The sequence below is a fragment of the Pan troglodytes genome, chromosome 11 (genome assembly GCF_028858775.2).
Source record: "Pan troglodytes isolate AG18354 chromosome 11, NHGRI_mPanTro3-v2.0_pri, whole genome shotgun sequence".
NCBI lineage: Eukaryota > Metazoa > Chordata > Mammalia > Primates > Hominidae > Pan > Pan troglodytes.
In genome coordinates, this window is record NC_072409.2 from 62,731,228 (window position 1) to 62,749,980 (window position 18,753).

Consider the following 18,753-nt stretch of genomic DNA (forward strand, 5'->3'; position numbering starts at 1 on the left):
TCTCCCACCACGAAATTCACACACCTTTCTGCATCTGCTGGGATTTTCTCTTCTTTGCCCTGTTGCAGCAAAAACAACAACAACAAAACCCTTCTTCCAATCAAAGGCAAAAATACCAAAATACCCCGACGTGTGTTCTGTATTCTTTCCCTCTCCCAGCATCTCAATAAACTAATTCCTTTGGCCATAGACCGTCCTGTATCATCAGTGTCTCCTTCCTGCTGGATCATTTCTGCTGGTACACAAACATCTCTAGTATCTTCTTTTAAGCAAAGAAACAAAACCACTTCTTTTTTTTTTTTTTTTTTTTGAGATGGAGTCTCATTCTGTCTCCCAAGCTGGAGTGCAGTGGCACGATCTCAGCCCTCTGCAACCTCAGCCTCCAGGGTTCAAGTGATTCTCCTGCCTCAGCCTCCCGAGTAGCTGGGATTACAGGCGTGCACTACCACATCCAGCTAATTTTTGTATTTTTAGTAGAGACAGGGTTTCAACATGTTGGTCAGTCTGGTCTTGAACTCCTGACCTCAGGTAATCCACCTGCCTTGGCCTCCCACAGTGCTGGGATTGCAGGCATAAGCCACCACGCCCGGCACAAAACCCCTTCTTAATCAGACATCCCCCTCATGCTCCTGCTCCACCTGTCTGCCTCCCTTCGTGGCAAAGCTTCTTCAAAGAGTGGGGATCCACACTGGCACCACTTTCTAGGCCCTTTTCCCTTCCTCCACCAACTTCAGTCTGGATTCTTGCCCCACCCTCTGTGACAACTGCCTTTGCTTTTTCCTCCTGTGGGTATTACCACTGGAATTTCTGCTGCCAACTCCAAAGGATGCCATTCTGTCCTCATGATTGACTGTTCTCTCCATTGTCCAAATAATCTTATCTTGAATCCTATGAAGCACCTTCGTTCTTCCCTTCTTTCTCTTGTCTGAAGGCTGATTCTCTTCCTCTGGGACATTTGGAAGCTTGCTTCAAGGGTCAGTCTTTGGCAGTCTCTTTTTTGACTTTACACATTCTTCTTAGGAGGTGCCATCCACAACCATGGCTTCATGTGATTTAATATACTCAGATGACACACAGGTTCTTATATCCAGCCCAGACTTCTCTGAATTCTAAACCTATGTTTTCAACTGACTACATTCTCCCTTCTCTTAGACCCCTCCTGAAGGAACCCCCGAACTTCATTCTATCCCAAAACACATTTAAACCTAGTTCTCTAAAATAGCTCTCCTTTTTAGAGAATTCATTTTTGCTAACTGGAAACTTGATCATTATCTTTGGGACCTTCTTCTCCCTCACTTCTTCCCCAGCACAATGCCCAACCTCATGACTCCTTAGTATCTCCTCGAACCATCCCCTTTCCCCTCATTGGTCAGTACCACCTGATGCAAGCTGCCATCGTTTCTTGCTGAACTGCTGCACCAGCTTCCTAATGGGTCTCATACCCATCCTAGGCCCTTCCAGTCCATTGTGATTTACAAAAGAATCACAATGAAAATCTGATCATGTCACCCCCTTGTGCTCGTCACCCTTCAATGGGATTTTGAGTGTGTAAGGCTCATTACAAGGCCCACAAAGCTCTGCAATGGTTTGACACCCATCCACTGCCCAGCCTCATCTCACACTACTCTCTCCTCCTCACCCTGGCTATCTTTTATGAATAGATACGGCTTTTATGAATACCCTGACTATCCTCTCTGTAAATCATACTCCCTTCTCTCAAAAGTCCTGTATGCATTGTTTCTCTGTCTGAATGCCCTTTTTGCCTCTGTTTATATGGCTGAGTTCTTCTCATTCTTGTCATAGTTTAAATGTCGTTGCCTTAAAGAGGTCTTCCCTCACCATCCTATCAAAATGGGCCCTTCATCTCCATTTTCTTTATCACTAAAGTGAAAACAATTTATTGTTAATATATGTCTGTTTATATGATTCTTTTCTTTCTCCCCAACAAGATAGTTAGCTCGCTCATGTGGGAAGCCCATAGGTTTTATTTACAAGTGCTTAAGTAAATCAAGCACATGTAAGGAGTGTAGTAAATGATTGCTGAATAAGTGAATGAATGCATAGGAAATGAGCACATACATATGAAATCATTTTTTAATCTTTCCATTGTCCTCTGGCTTAAGTTTTTGCTCTTGTATAATTTTGTTAGAGTCTTCTTGTAAATAATAGTGTCCAAATGTTGACTCTGACGAGCAAGTAATGATACCATCTTCATTGTGATGGTCCTGGGGGAGTAGTGGGGTAAGGGGGCAGATCTTCTGAGAAAATGCTTCAATTTTCCTTCCTCCTCCACACAGTTTCCACCCATTGGTCCTCATTCTTCAGCACTTTGGTTATGTAACTGAATTTTCTCTGCAATTATTAAGATATGTGATGTTATTTCTATTTTCTGAGAAAACTGAGATTCACAGGTCCTAAGTAACTGATCAAAGGTCCGCAAAGCAAAAAGTTCCATGTGCACAGTTTAAAACCAGGTCTGTAAAATGTAGATATTCATGATTTCTCCTTCTATCCTACCACAGTGCCTCTAGCCATATGACAAAGTAGGGATTCCACCTACATTAAATGTGTTGTAGATGGAAGGGGAAAACTACAAAGCTAATCCAGTCAGGAAGAATCGGCAAGTTACTGTCACAGTGGAAATCCCTGGAAAAAAAGGCTTGACTCTTACTAAATACCATGAAATTATGCAGCCCAGAGTTCTTTCTTTGATGAGCACAAAATTGTTTTTTGGTTTACAGTTATTTTACTGACATAACATTGGCAACCAGAAGAATATAGGATGATTAAATCAACATCATAAGGCATCTCTCAATTTTTTTCCAGTAAATTGCATAGCATTATTTCCTAATTTATACTTATTCTTTCTGTAAGGTTAATTTTGAGTAGGTATTTAGGAAAATGCTACTTTCTGTGATATTTTATACCTTGTTTTTATAACTGCAGGTATTTAAGTCTTCCATATTCACACCATCCCAACTGCATTGCTTTCATTTCTCTATGTTTACTTCCAGTCGTTACCCATATATTATAAAATATAGTTAGTCTTTACATATTTTATACCACATAGTGATATAATTTTTATTCCACCTTTATTTATATTTAACATTTTTGTTGTTTTAGCAATAAAGAAGGAAGCAGCAGACAGACTATTTCAAAGCTTAATGTGTGTATTTCCCAAATTGTGTTTGTTTTCTTAGTATTTGTTTTCCTAGCTATGATAAAAATGAAGATTTAAGGGATGGTTACTACATATTAACACAGACTAGTAACTTAAGTAGATGTAATGAAATTTTTTAGAGAGCTGGGTGATTCTCTAATTTAAATACAAGTAGAAGGACATGTAGGATAGTTGAACATAAAATTGAGCTACAATCTAGAATTACTAGTAAATAGGCAATTATTTTGTTTTGGCAACATATATAGAGGCACTAAAAATTACATATGTCTACCTAGAAATGACAGAAGGAACACTTGAAATATGAAGCTTACTTTATTAGCTATAAGTGTGTTTTTCTTTAATAAAACATACTAACTTACTTGAAATTTATTTATACAAACTCACTTAACTCCATGTTCATTCTTGTTAAAGGTAGTGTTTCATTTGATTATGATTAGGGACTTTATTTAAATCACTAAAATTTCATTCTTCATTTAATGATGCCTACCAAAATATAGAGCTGTCTACATTAGCACTGCTCATTTATTACACTAATTTCCCAAAATATACAAGTTTATTCTAAAAGCTCTTCATAAAAATTACAAAGAAGTGGCTTTTTAATTTCCCAAAGTTCTCATCTGGATTAGAACAAGGTTAGGATAAATTTTTAGTGAATAGAACCATGAGCTTATTTTAAACCACATATTATCTAAATTATCTTTATAACTATGCAGGCATATTTCAACAATTTCTGTGAGAGTTCATGGACTCTTCAGAGATAAGAGTTTCTTTTGGCTCTTTAAACCATTTGAGTATTGTGGTGGGTTGAATTGTGGGTCCCTAAAAGATGTCTATCAGAATCTGTAAATGTGACCTCATTTGGAATAAAGGTCTTTGTAGATATAATTAAGGAAGAGATCTCAAGATGAGATTATTCTAAAATAGAGTGGGTCCTAAATCCAGTGATCAATACCCTTAGAAGAGACAGGAAAAGAGAGACAAATAGAAGACACAGGGAGAAGAGAAGAAGGCTATTTGAGGATGGAGGCAGAGGTTGGAGTGATGCTGCCACAAGCCAAAGAATGCCAGGAGCCACCAGAAGCTGGGAGAAGCAAAGGAGAATTCTCCCTTAGAGCTCTTGTGGGGATCATGGCCCTGCCAACACTTTAATTTCAGACTTCTGACCTCCACATTGTGAGAGAATAAATTTCTGCTGTTTTAAGCTAGAAAATTTGTGATAATTAGTTGCAGCAGCTGTAGGAAACTAATACAAGTATGCATTTGACACTAATTACAGATTTTGAATTGCTTTAAATCTTAGTCTACGACTATCTTGTGTTTATACTTAAGAGCTTTTTAAAAAAAGTATATTAAGGACTGAATATCTGTCATAAAAACAATGTTATATATGTATTATTCCATTTATCCTCACAAGGTTACTGTTTTGGTTTTATTTTACCTACTGCAGACGTGGCTGGTGGCTATTCATACTCCATGCTTGATGCAATCAGAAGAGCAGTGATGGTTTCCAATATCCTTTTAATTAATAAGGTAAATGAGAAAAGCCTCACCCTCAAAGAAGTCTTCAGACTAGCTACTCTTGGAGGAAGCCAAGGTAATGACTCTTACATTTTTCTCTCACACAATATACAACCATGCTGATCGGTGTCTTTGGATGTAGTATGAAGGTGCATGATTGGTATTAGGAAAATCCAATATTTGTGATGATCACATCTCATGTAACATACCCAGAACTCAGCCAGTAAAGTGAAGTTCACTGAAGGAGGAATCATTCCTTAGTGAATTCACTGTCTTTGGTAGAATAGATGTCTGAGACACAGTTATCATATTAATTGTTTTAATGGGTATTACATTGGTTACATGGATATGAGTGCTTTAAAATAATCCATTCTTAGGCCAGGTACCTAAGAATCACAGTAACTTACATCTGTAATCCCAGCACTTTGGGAAGCTGAGGCAGGCAGATTGCTTGAGCCCAGGAGTTTGAGACCAGCCTGGGCAATGTGACAAAACCCCGTCTCTACAAAAAAATACAAAAATTAGCTGGCCTTGGTGAAGTGTCCCTGTAGTCCTGGCTACTTGGGAGGCTGAGGTGGGAGGATCATCTGAACCCGGGGAGGTAGAGGCTGCAGTGAGCAGTGATTGTGCCACTACACTTCAGCGTGGGCAACAGAGTGAGACCTTGTCTCCAAATAAATAAATTAAAGAATCCATTTTTCCACTAAGTCAAGTAACTTGCTCTCCAGTGGCCTAAGTGATGATCATAATAGTAAAATAGTAGCCAAGGCTTACTAAGCTCTTCCCCTGTGATAAGAATCATACCACATGCTTTATATGTGTTGTTATTTAATCCTCACCACCACTGTTATTCATTTCGTTTTACAAACAAGAAGCCTGAGTGAGGCTTACACAGCTGTCAAGCCACAGTGTGCTATGATTTGAATCCACCTAATCTGATGCCAGCATGCAGATTTCTTACCTTCTGCCCTTCCACTACAGTATCTTCCTGTATAAATCCCTGCCAAGACCATGCATTTGGTTCATATACTTAAGTACACTAATTACTCTTTAAAAGGATAAAGATGTAAAAATTTAGTTGGTTGATATGCAAATATTGCTCATCAACTTTTCCCAATTCTCACGTGTAACTGTATTGTTATGGAAAAAAATAAAAATTGGTCACTGTATTTCTTTAAGTCACTTTAGAATTATAAATGTAATCAGAATGGGTGATAGTGAAACACAGCATGAAACCATAGGTAGCTAGTGAGAAATTAAAATGTAGATATAGATTTAGAAACATATTGGGTGTAGATTTATGATAGATACCCTGAGTCTTACAAATGGAGGATGACCGAAGCCAAGATTATCCTGGGAAGAGAAACTTCTCAGATGTTCTCTGAGTGTTGGGGACTATGATGAACACCATAAGCACATTTCAAGAAAAGCAAATACAATGTTGTTTTTTGTTTTTGTTTTGTTTTGTTTTGTGATTTCCCAAAGTATTATGGTTCATTTTCCAAAATCCCAAGTTTCAAATCACCCACTATTTTAATAATTGTTACAACCTTTCACCCACACCACCATTGTCTTTTCATATCTGAATTTGAGTTTGAGTAGTTATTCTACCATCTATGTTTGTGGTACAAACGAGTTGTATTTAAAGAGTGCTTTTTGAATTCTAGGCTCTCTGTAAGTTACTTCATCAGGATCCTGTTTCTTTGATCAAGTCAGCATGGGTGCCTACCAAATCATTTCTACTTTGCTGTGTAGCTTTTAAATCTATTTTCTGGGTCACTGGGCTTACTCATGGAATTTCTTTTCCTTAGTTTGTTTCTCTACTATAGTCAGAGTAAAATGAGATGAATGGATCTGTATTTAAAGTGTGGCATTTTCCCAGAACTGCCATGGCCTTTACATTCATTCTCAAGAAGATCAAGATGAGCAGAAATGATCTTCACAGAACCAACATTTACTCCAAAGGCATCAAAACTCTATTTCCTGAAATGCATTTGAGTCACTTACCAGCCCAGTGGGATCTCTGTGCAACAATTTGAATTTATATCAGTTTACAAATTCACTGAAAAGAATTGTGTCTTTTTTGGTTAGTTCATTCCTGAAGTCTCCAGGCTCTACTGAATAACCCAGTTGGTTTATATGTACCATCAAACTTGCCTAAACCCTAGTCACTGCACCTGGTTATCTGGCCTATTAAATGCACAGTCAGTAATTCAGTTTAATTCAGTTGAATTCAGTCATTAAAAACTCATACTTGACATGTTTCTTTGTCAAGGGCAAAAAGAAGTCAAGTAATCAGTGAAGGAGGAGAGAATTTCCAGTGATTTTCTATTACATTCAGTCCTTTCCCATACAATTAGTAGAAGTCACCTGGCTCCTTTTAACATTTTGGATTATTTTCATACCCCTGTCTTGCTAAAAGAGTACTTTAGCTAAAAAGCCATTTTTCTTTTCTGAGAATAAAAGAGTTGCCCTTTAAAGAATCTTTTAAGAACAAGTAAGATTTCTGAGTCAGTGTTTAGAGAAATGCCACAACTTCTGGATACCTATAGGTAGAAATATAATGTATTAGATATTGCCTAACAAAGGTAGTCGATTCAATATTTTCACATGAAACTTTATCTTAGCGGTGATAGAATGCAACAAACACATGTGAAAATTGAAATAAGGCTGAGCACAGTGGCTCACGCCTGTAATCCCAGCACTTTGGGAGTCCGAGGTGGGCAGTTCGTGAGGTTAGGAGATCGAGACCATCCTGGCTAACACGGTGAAACCCCATCTCTACTAAAAATACACAAAAAATTAGCCGGGCGTGGTGGTGGGTGCCTGTAGTCCTAGCTACTTGGGAGGCTGAGGCAGGAGAATGGTGTGAACCCAGGAGGCACAGCTTGCAGTGAGCTGAAATTGCGCCACTGCACTCCAGCCTAGGCGACAGAGCAAGACTCCGTCTCAAAAAAAAAAAAAAAGAAAGAAAGAAAATTGAAATAAATAATACTGCACTCCAGTTAACCTTCCATGCTTCCATTTGTGACCCCAGTTTACACCTTCCTCAGATTACAGGCTTTAAGGAACTTTAGATCCAATACCTGTGTTGGCGAAGAAAGCCAACTACCCCTATCTTTCTGAAACTAAATCATAAAAATGAGAGATGTTCTTCCTTGATATCCAATGATCTTGGAACATGAATTGTAGCTATGAGATGAGCCAAGTCAATAGATATTATTGGCCTGTGCTCTATTTTAGAAGACCATTCTTCTCTGGTGACCAGAAAACCTTTGAGGTTGCAAAGAGATTGGTCTGTTTTCAAAAGCATTGAGACTTTTGAGTTATGAGAATCTGTTCATTTTGAGAAGTGAGGTTTTTTTTCCATTCAAAGGATTTAAACTAAGGAATTTCTGATGGATATGCCTGCATTGACAAATATGCAAAAGGATAATTATTTTTTATTTATTCAAGGTTCATTTCACTGCCATGAAAATAAATCTTGTCAGCTATTTCACGGAACAGAAAGAACAAAAAAAAGCAAGGCAAGGAGTTGGAGTGTTGGGGGAGAATAGAAGGGAAAAAGAATAAAGGTATTATGTTAATCATCATGTTGCTTAGAGGGATAAATGAAAAGCATAGACCAGCTGGGCTATGAAGTGCACTGATAGAGCTGAAATAGAGACATACCAGAGTTATGATACAGTAATGAAGGGAACTGTTTTCATTCTCAGATTTTGCTTTCCTGTGCTTACTCCGCTTTATGTAAGTAGAAGTCTTGTGACCTGTTAGAATGAGAGTGATTTTCTGTCTCACTGTTAAGATACTAATTTTTTTTTTCTCCTAGCGACATGTTGGCAAAATCTGTCCTTACAAACTGAGACATTAGTGTGGTCTGATGGCTTGCAATCCTGACTGTTTATTCACTTGTTCTCAATAGCCCTGGGGCTGGATGGTGAGATTGGAAACTTTGAAGTGGGCAAGGAATTTGATGCCATCCTGATCAACCCCAAAGCATCCGACTCTCCCATTGACCTGTTTTATGGGGACTTTTTTGGTGATATTTCTGAGGTAAGTAAAAGAAAGTTAATCAAAAGGCATTTATTTCATAAAGTCGTCATAATAGCTTCCCTGTAGAAAAGAAAATAGAAACCGAAACTTTTTAATGGAATGCAGGAAAATCTTAAAATGGACACTAGAGCCCTTTGATAATTATTATAATTTTATGACAGCAATGTTAAGAATAATGGTGTTAACAAAACTTTTATATTTTGAATGTGTTTGTGTATTTGAATGTATTTGGCTACAAACAGCCATAATGTAACTAGCACTCATTGAACACTTGCTATGTGCTGGGTAGGCATGGGATTAGGCACTTCCATACCTAATTTTGTTCGATCATCAGAACAACTCTAAGAGAGTAGGTACTATTAATATTGCCATGTTAATTTATAGGGGCAGTGAGGCTTAAGGAAGGCTAAGTGATTTACGTAAAGACTCATAGCCAGTGATTAGTAGGTAGAGTTTGGATTCACACCTGGGACTTTCTGACTACGAGAGGCGAGGCTCTTGAGCACTATGCTATGTCAATGTTTTTAATTTTATAAGAAAATGAACTTTGTTTCTCTTATTATAAAATGTTTTTCTGTGGATAAAATAAACTAGTTCATCTTACCTGAAAAATAATTCCTTGTAAGATATTGAGTTCTTCCTAAAAAAAGAATTAAGTATTGCCATTTCTAAATTGATCTGCTTGTGAGAGTAATTGCGATAATAAATATGTTAAAGATTTTAAAAGAAAAATTCTGTATTATATGAAGTTTGTACCATTTGTTATTATAAAAGAGGAAAAATATATTTTTCTCTACCCATCTTAGGGTCAAGGCTGAGGTCACTATAACAAGAGACAGATTTAACAGGAGAAAGGCATACACATTTATTTAATATAAATTTTTTTGAGACGGAGTTTTGCTCTTGTCGCCCAGGCTGGAGTGCAATGGCATGATCTCAGCTCACTGCAACCTCTGCCTCCTGGGTTCAAGCAGCTCTCCTGTCTCAGCCTCCCAGATAGCTGGGATTACAGGCGCCCACCACCACACCCACCTAATTTTTGTATTTTTGGTAGAGACAGGGTTTCACCATATTGGCCAAGCTGGTCTTGAACTCCTGACCTCAGGTAATCCACCTGCCTTGGCCTCCCAAAGTGTTGGGATTATAGGCGTGAGCCACTGTACCCGGCCTATTTAATATAAATTTTATGTGACATAGGTGCCTTCATAAGGGAGTGAAGAACCAAAGAAACAGGTAAACTTGGATATTTTTATGCTAGGTTTGATGAAGAGTGGAGAGTTGTAGAGAAATATGATAGGACAAAGAGTGTGGTCCAGTGGTAATAAGCTAAAGAGAACTTAGCAAGGCCTGCTTGTTCAGATTCTTCTCTGTGATCCTTTAGCTTCAGAGATCAGGTATAGGGAGGGCACCCCTTACGTGATGGTCTTATGACCTGCATTGGGGTAAGGGGTAAGGGGAGGGTCAGAGTGACCTTCCTGTGTTTGATTTGAGGGTAGCGTGTCCTGACCCCATCATTATTTTCATGTTGTTTATTCTTTTACTCTCTGATTAGAGTAAATTTCTAAGAATAGGGCTCTAGGGAATAGTCCTAGTCATTTTTCTTATATCAGGGGTGTCCAAGGGAGTTCTTAGTTTCTGTTTCAGGTTGTGCCAGTAAAGCCCCCTCCCTCATCCCTCTTTTCTGCTTATTAGTAGAGACAGAAACTAAAAACCATGACTTCAGGCTGCTAAAAGCCTAAAACAAAACATAACAAAACAGAACAACAACAACAAAATAAGGCAGGTTGGATGAGCTTGTCTTACATCATACCCGTCTTGAAATATTTGAATTATTTTACTAAATTAATTTCTTTAATTTATATAATACCTTTTCTCTGATGACTCAAAATTTACATACCCAGAACTTTCACACAATAGGTAAACTTCTGTTAATTGCCAGTGGGTTATTTTTTGTTCTGGGAGGTTTTTATAAAGCACATAGCCACTTCTTTTTTAATTAATAGAAGTAGATTTTGCCATTGAGAAATAAATTCGTATTTCTGGGCTTTGTCAACCACTATCAGCTGTGAATTTACTTTTCTAAATGCACAAATGAGTCTTTCTTATTACTTTTATTTTCCATTTTAGGCTGTTATCCAGAAGTTCCTCTATCTAGGTAGGTAGATGTATGTCTCTATGCTAAATATTAAATAAAACCTTTCCCTGTCTTTTTCTTGGGTATGGCTCTATGTATTTATCCTACCATATATTAAACTCTATGGATGATAATTTGCTTTGATTCATTATTTTTTTAACATTCTGAAGCATCAAGCCCATTGGTGGCACATTATTTAAAGGTTCTATTTGAAATGCACATGACTCCCTCTAGTCATAAATTCTAAGCTGAGGAATGGAAGGCCAAAGGTGAAGAGATCTTCATGTTCAACCCTCTTGTACTCATTCGGTATCTGACATACTGCCCTGCCATGTTTTTGTGACAAATGTATAGTAGAGTCTCACCACACGTGCTGGTGATGTACTCACATTCAATTCCATTCACTGAGAGAGAGAGAAACAGTAATGCAGAAGATTCTACACTGCCTCCCATTCTGTTCAGTGAGCCCAGGACTGAGTGAACTCAAGACGGAAAGATGCATGTGTTACTTCTTGTGGAGCTGATTCTGGAGCATAAAGAGTAGTATTTCTTTCTCAGTGGGGGTAAAATGTAAACCAACCACTTCAGCTGAGAAAGGACAGCTATAGGGGGTTGATTCAACTTTATGTGATTTCTGCCTCTGGTGCAGAATTCAGACCCTAATCATCAAATTAGCTATGGCATTTTCTACTAGTCATATCTTCCTGTTCAGATTATAAACAATCTGAGGGTTGGGGGGAAGCAGCTTTTAGTATTTCCTCTCCTAGAAGTATCTTTAAAAAAAATCTCTCCCAATGGCAAGGAAGATACTTATTGACACAAAAGGATTTTATACATGATTCCTTGATTTTTCTTTCAGGAGATGATCGAAATATTGAAGAGGTTTATGTGGGCGGAAAGCAGGTGGTTCCGTTTTCCAGCTCAGTGTAAGACCCTCGGGCGTCTACAAAGTTCTCCTGGGATTAGCGTGGTTCTGCATCTCCCTTGTGCCCAGGTGGAGTTAGAAAGTCAAAAAATAGTACCTTGTTCTTGGGATGACTATCCCTTTCTGTGTCTAGTTACAGTATTCACTTGACAAATAGTTCGAAGGAAGTTGCACTAATTCTCAACTCTGGTTGAGAGGGTTCATAAATTTCATGAAAATATCTCCCTTTGGAGCTGCTCAGACTTACTTTAAGCTCAAACAGAAGGGAATGCTATTACTGGTGGTGTTCCTACGGTAAGACTTAAGCAAAGCCTTTTTCATATTTGAAAATGTGGAAAGAAAAGATGTTCCTAAAAGGTTAGATATTTTGAGCTAATAATTGCAAAAATTAGAAGACTGAAAATGGACCCATGAGAGTATATTTTTATGAGGGAGCAAAAGTTAGACTGAGAACAAATGTTAGAAAATCACTTCAGATTGTGTTTGAAAATTATATACCGAGCATACTAATTTAAAAAGAGAACTTGTTGAAATTTAAAACGTGTTTCTAGGTTGACCTTGTGTTTTAGAAATTTGCACTTAATGGAATTTGCATTTCAGAGATGTGTTAGTGTTGTGCTTTGCCTTCTTTGGGGATGAATGTCAGAAATTGAATGCCACATGCTTTCATAATATAGTTTTGTGCTTCAAAGTGTTTGACAGAAGTTGGGTATTAAAGATTTAAAGTCTCTTAGGAATATTATTCATGTAACTCCATGGCATAAATAGTTGTATTTTTGTGTACTTTAAAATCAGCTTATAACTGTGAGATGTTATTGCTTCCATTTTATTAGAAGAGAAACAAATTCCATGCTTTATGGAATTTATGTAGACTGGAGTCCTCGTGAACTGGGGCAAGTGCTGGCATCCAGGAGCCGCCAATACTAACAGGACAGGTTCCATTGCCATGGCCTATTCCACCCAAACAATATGTTGTAGTTTCTGGAAATTCCATACTCAGATATCAGTCTGCTAGAACTTTAAAATGAAGGACAAATCCTGTTAAAGAAATATTGTTAAAAATCTTTAAACCCTGTGTATTGAAAGCACTCTATTTTCTAATTTTATCCAGTTTTCTGTTTAACTCCTTATAATGTTTAGGATATTAAAATTTTAGGATAATGAAGAGTACGTAATGTCCTACTTAATATTTATGTTAATAGGACTTAATTCTTACTAGACATCTAGGAACATTACAAAGCAAAGACTATTTTTATGCTTCCATAACCTAGAATTAAAACCAAATTATGACCTTATGATAAATCTTTAAGTATTGGTGTGAATGTTATTTAAATTCTATATTTTTCTTATTTAATTACAAATACTATAAATGAGCAAGGAAAAGGAATAGACTTTCTTAATATATTATAACACTCATTCCTAGAGCTTAGGGGTGACTCTTTAATATTACCTTATAGTAGAAAACTTTATGTAATATAGCTAACTCCGTATTTACAGAACAAAAAAACACAGTTCCCCCTCCTGTAGTATAAATTTTATTTTCACATACTTAGCTAATTTAGCAGTAATTGGCCCAGTTTTTTCCCTAATAGAAATACTTTTAGATTTGATTATGTATACATGACACCTAAAGAGGGAACAAAAGTTTAGTTTTATTTTTTTAATAAACAACAGAGTTTGTTTTGTGAGATAAGTAGCTTAGTAAACCCAATTTCCAGTCTTAGTCTGTATTTCCAATATTTCTAATTCCTGAGCCACGTCAAAGATGCCTTGCCAAATTTCTCCCCATTTCTCTACGGGGCTAGCAAAAATCTTCAGCTTTATCCCTCAACCCCTGCCAAAGGAACTTGATTACATGGTGTCTAACCAAATGAGTAGGCTTAGGAATTTAGATGAGATGTGTAAGATTCACTTACAGGCAGTAGCTGCTTCTAGCGTTTGCAAGATCCTACACTTTTACCTTCTTTAAGGGTGTACATTTTGATGTTGAACATCAGTTTTCATGTAGACTTAGGACTCATGTGCAGTAAATATAAATAAGTGTAGCATCAGAAGCAGTAGGAATGGCCGTATACAACCATCATGTTAAACATTTAAATTTAGCTCTGATAGTGTGTTAAGACCTGAATATCTTTCCTAGTAAAAATAGGATGTGTTGAAATATTTATATGTACTTTGATCTCTCCACATCACTTATAACTTATGTGTTTTATTTCTCCAAGTGCGGTGTTCCTGAATGTTATGTATGCTTTTTTTTCTGTATCACAGGCATTATCCATACCTGGGGCCAGATTTTCTGCACTTTGAAATGTTGCCTTTGCCTAATGTAGGTTGACTTTCTGAATTGTGGAGAGGCACTTTTCCAAGCCAATCTTATTTGTCACTTTTTGTTTTAATATCTTGCTCTCTGACAGGAAAGAAACAATTCACTTACCAGCCTCCTCACCCCATCCTCCACCATTTCCTTAATGTTCCATGGTATTTTCAACGGAATACACTTTGAAAGGTAAAAACAATTCAAAAGTATCGATTATCATAAATTCACAAAATATTTTTGCAACCAGAACACAAAAGCAGGCTAGTCAGCTCAGGTAAATTTCATTTTCAAACGAGAGGGAAACATGGGAAGTAAAAGATTAGGATGTGAAAGATTGTCCTAAACAGACCAAGGAGACTGTTCCCTAATTTATTCTCTTGGCTGGTTCTCTCATTGAATTATCAGACCCCAAGAGGAGATATTGGAACAGGCTCCCTTCATGCCAAGGGTCTTTCTAAGTTAATACTGTGAGCACTGAGCCCCCATTAAAACTCTTTTTTACTTCAGAAAGAATTTTACAGGTTAAAGGGAAAGAAATGGTGGGAAACTCTCCCCGTAATGCTTAGCCAACTTTAAAGTGTACCCTCCAATATCCCCATTGGCAACTGCGGCTGAGATCTTAGAGAGGAAATATAACCGGTGTGAGATCTAGCAATGCATTTTGAATCTTCACTCCCTACCAGGCTCTTCCTATTTTTAATCTCTTCACCTCAGAACTAGACATATGGAGAGCTTTAAAGGCAAGCTGGAAGGCACATTGTATCAATTCTACCTTGTGCTATACGTAGGAGAGATCCAAAATTTGGATGCTTCTGGAGACTCTTAGACATCTTTTCATTGTTGTCCATTTTTAAAGTTGATGATTGCTGGAAACATTCACACGCTTAAAAGCAATGGTGTGAGTTATTAATGGGTAAACTAAGAAGTGTTATAGGCAATGACTTGAAATGGTTTTTAAATTGTATGGATTGTTAAGAATTTTTGAAAAAAAAATTTTTTTTTTTGGACAGCTTCAAGGAGATGTTAGCAATTTCAGATATACTAGCCAGTTTAGGTATGACTTTGGAAGTGCAGAAACAGAAGGATACTGTTAGAAAATCCTAACATTGGTCTCCATGCATGTGTTCACACCTGGTCTCACTGCCTTTCCTTCCCACAGACCTGAGTGTGAAAGATTGAGAGTTGAGGAGTTACTTTGTGGATCTTGTCCAAATTTAGTGAAATGTGGAAGTCAACCAGACCAATGATGGAATTAAATGTAAATTCCAAGAGGGCTTTCACAGTCCACAGGGTTCAAATGACTTGGGTAACAGAAGTTATTCTTAGCTTACCTGTTATGTGACAGTGATTTACCTGTCCATTTCCAACCCAAAAGCCTGTCAGAAAGCATTCTTTAGAGAAAACCACTTTACATTTGTTGTTAAACTCCTGATCGCTACTCTTAAGAATATACATGTATGTATTCATAGGAACATTTTTTCTCAATATTTGTATGATTCGCTTACTGTTATTGTGCTGAGTGAGCTCCTGTGTGCTTCAGACAAAAATAAATGAGACTTCGTGTTTACGTTATTTTTTGTTGTGAGTTCTCTCTGTTTGGTTTTGTTGTGAATTCTATCAATCTGCTGGAAGAGGAATTGATTTTACAATGTTTTTCTTCTTTTAGCATGAATTTAAAAAAATAGAATAGAATACTCAGCTGTGAGCCAACATGTATCTAACATCCTATAATAGTCACTATACATAGCTTTTAAAAATTAAGCTCGAATGTTCAGCCTTTTAGAAGCAGATTGCTATTGCTTTTGATTTCAGCATAGTGTATATTTTATATATTTTAAGACATTACCCAGAGTGAGTAATGCACTCTATATGAAGAATCAGTTCACACAGACATATGTGCATGTGTATTTAAAACAAAAGTTTCACAGAAAAATACTTTCTCTATTTGTGATGCCCTGGGCTATTTTCTATACTATTTTAGTCTATGTCATTTTATTTTATTCTCTACTTTTTTATGGTGCTGATGATTCCCCAGTTGGTTTCTTGAGCTTCTAAGGAATCACTTGCTATTCAGAAGCAATATTCCAGTATCTTTTGATCTATGTTTGAATCTAAGTTTGGTCATTGCCTTGCTGCGTGGCAGATATGTTACTTTAAGTCTCCATTTCTAACTCTGTGATATGGAGATAATATGAGTGCCTGCCTTACAGTCATGAAGATTAAATAAAAGGATACATAGACAGCACTTAAGCTAGCAGCTGGAACACAGTGAGTGCTCACTATCTGGTAGCTATTATCCTAAAAATTAATATAGACCAAATAAAAATAGAAATAATTTTATAAATATTTTTATCAGTATATATTTTAGAATCGAAATCAAGTGATATTATGGATCCTCCTTTACATAGAAACACTTTGCATCTGATTTTTCAACAGTATTATATATTCATTTTTTTATTTGTAATATGAAACATAAAGACAGTAGTAGATTAGGTCTATAAATTCATCCCAATGTCTGAGCAGCTTACAGAATAAGTCTTCGGATTGCACTGGTGACCCAGCTCATCCCCTCTTTCTCTCTTGTAGTTCTCAGAATAACTGTAGAATGTGCTGGAAATGGAACATTCTCAGATAAGGAGGAACTGGCCAGATCAAACTAAGCTGTGTTCCCATCCCTCCTGAAACAGGATCTTATGGTGCTTTAGCCCAGGACGTCAAGTATCCCCTAGGTATGAAACCCAGAGTGGAGCATGCTTTGAAGGTCCCTCAGCTACATGCAGACTAGACTGCATGTAGCTGACTCTAACTGCCCTGGGAAACTATCCTGAGCCTTGACAGACCTGCCATGAATCTTAAGCTTTTATTGTCCCTTGCTACCTATCTGTGAGGAATAAAGTTGCTTCACTTACTTTGCTGTGTGATTGTTCTGTCTCACCAGACTCATGCGAGAGGTAGAAACTGCAGTCCCAAGATGCAGTGGGCATGATGAAACTGCTTCCCACAAATTACTAAGCACTTTATTTTTCTCCTAAAGATCAATTTAGTATAAAATATCCAGAAAAGAAATTTCACATGCTTAATTTAGCAATAATGTATGTCCAGTTTGCACATTGTGGACACTGGGTATTACAACAGATAATATATAAACGTGCAAATTATTGCATGGTACTAAATTCAGGATTTAAATTTTAAAAAAAGATTTGGATATAAGAGTTAGTGGGTGCAGCACACCAGCATGTCACATGTATACATATGTAACTAACCTGCACATTGTGCACATGTACCCTAAAACTTAAAGTATAATAATAATTTTAAAAAAAGATAAATACCTCCCAGTAGCAAAACAGGACTTGTGTTATGGTGTTCTAAGACTCCATGAAGAGGCCACTTAGTTACTGGAACTACTGGAACAGAACTCACAGGTAACTCTCACCAATGGCAGCAGGTGTTTTGTTTTGTTTTCATCTTATTTTAAAACAGGATATAAGGGAGATGTTCTCTGTCTTTGATATGATAGTATTTTAAAGTGTAATTAATTTTTTAAACTAATTCAGACTTATCACTTTTATCTCCAGCCCTGCCCTAACCTACTACCACATCATTGTAAGACTACATTGCATTTATCATACTTAAAAAATTGTTCATGCGTCTGTAATAGTTGAATCTCAATTTTGGAGCAGGAGTATAGATAGAGAGCTAAAAGCATTTTCTCTGTAGCAAAAACTTTGTTGGGAAATTCTTCAATGGTAACTAAAAAAAGTAAAAAATAAATGTTTTCTCTCCAGTACAAAATGCAATTAAAAAAAAAAACAAAAAAACAAAAACAGATCACACAGAATTTCATACTCCACTTGGGCCCTCCTCTATTGCCTGGCTTCTGTAGAGAGGAAGCAAACATTTGTCCCCTGTCTGTAGAAGGAGAACCCAAAGTCATAAGCAGTCAAATCAAACTGCAGAAATAACGGCCCTGGAAGATGGTTATTTGGTCAGATGACATCCACTCACTTGAAAACTGAACTTGTAGCTTCACTGTGAAATTAACTTCTGTCCTTTTAGTCTGGGCCAGTCTCCAGATCAGACTTTTGGTTAACTGCTGTCAAATAAAACCCATAAGTGGATAATCCAAGCGAGAATTCTGTTTGTGTGTGTGTGTGTGTGTGTGTTTCAGATTTCTAAATTTGGTGCCCTGGAACACTTGAGAGACTTCAAATGGCCTTGGTGATTTTTGTTTTTGTTTTTCTTCCACAAAAGTTGGTTTCATCCACACCTGAGTTAAGGAACAAGTGAAGGATGGCTTTGTGTTTGTAAAGCACTTTGAAAACCTTGACTGAAGCACAGCAACAGATAAAGGCAAGAAAGGCTTAATTTATCAAAGTATTGCAGAACAGATGAGCCCTCAAATTGGAGCTTTGCCCAGGAAGGTTATCCGGGAAAGAATTCAGTGTTAGACAGCATCTTTTGTTGAATAGTACTGCTCCCTACAGAGCAGGGCTAACTCATAGGCAGTGCAGCTAAAGTTGACAACATATGAGTTCTTGGCAGCTGTATTTATACTCACTTAAACCTGCTTTCAATTACATGCAAATTAAGGGGTGGGTGGATGCAAATTGAGGGGCAGTTTGTTT

At 37.1% G+C, this 18,753-nt stretch overlaps 1 protein-coding gene across 4 annotated transcripts in view; it reads left to right on the plus strand.

The window, feature by feature from the left end:
• Nucleotides 1-15,700, plus strand: part of GDA (guanine deaminase) — a 103,148-nt gene extending 87,448 nt beyond the window's left edge. For 2 of the 4 annotated variants that reach the window (XM_009456729.4, XM_009456728.4), the window contains exons 11-14: nucleotides 4,629-4,775; nucleotides 8,622-8,752; nucleotides 10,880-10,907; nucleotides 11,746-15,700. In XM_009456729.4, the coding sequence (XP_009455004.1) occupies nucleotides 4,629-4,775; nucleotides 8,622-8,752; nucleotides 10,880-10,907; nucleotides 11,746-11,816 (377 nt within the window). In that variant the 3' untranslated portion in view covers nucleotides 11,817-15,700. The remainder of the gene's footprint in view (nucleotides 1-4,628; nucleotides 4,776-8,621; nucleotides 8,753-10,879; nucleotides 10,908-11,745) is intronic. The other 2 variants (XM_009456730.5, XM_024345711.3) reach the window with 2 other exon arrangements.
• The last annotated feature ends 3,053 nt before the right edge of the window (nucleotides 15,701-18,753 follow it).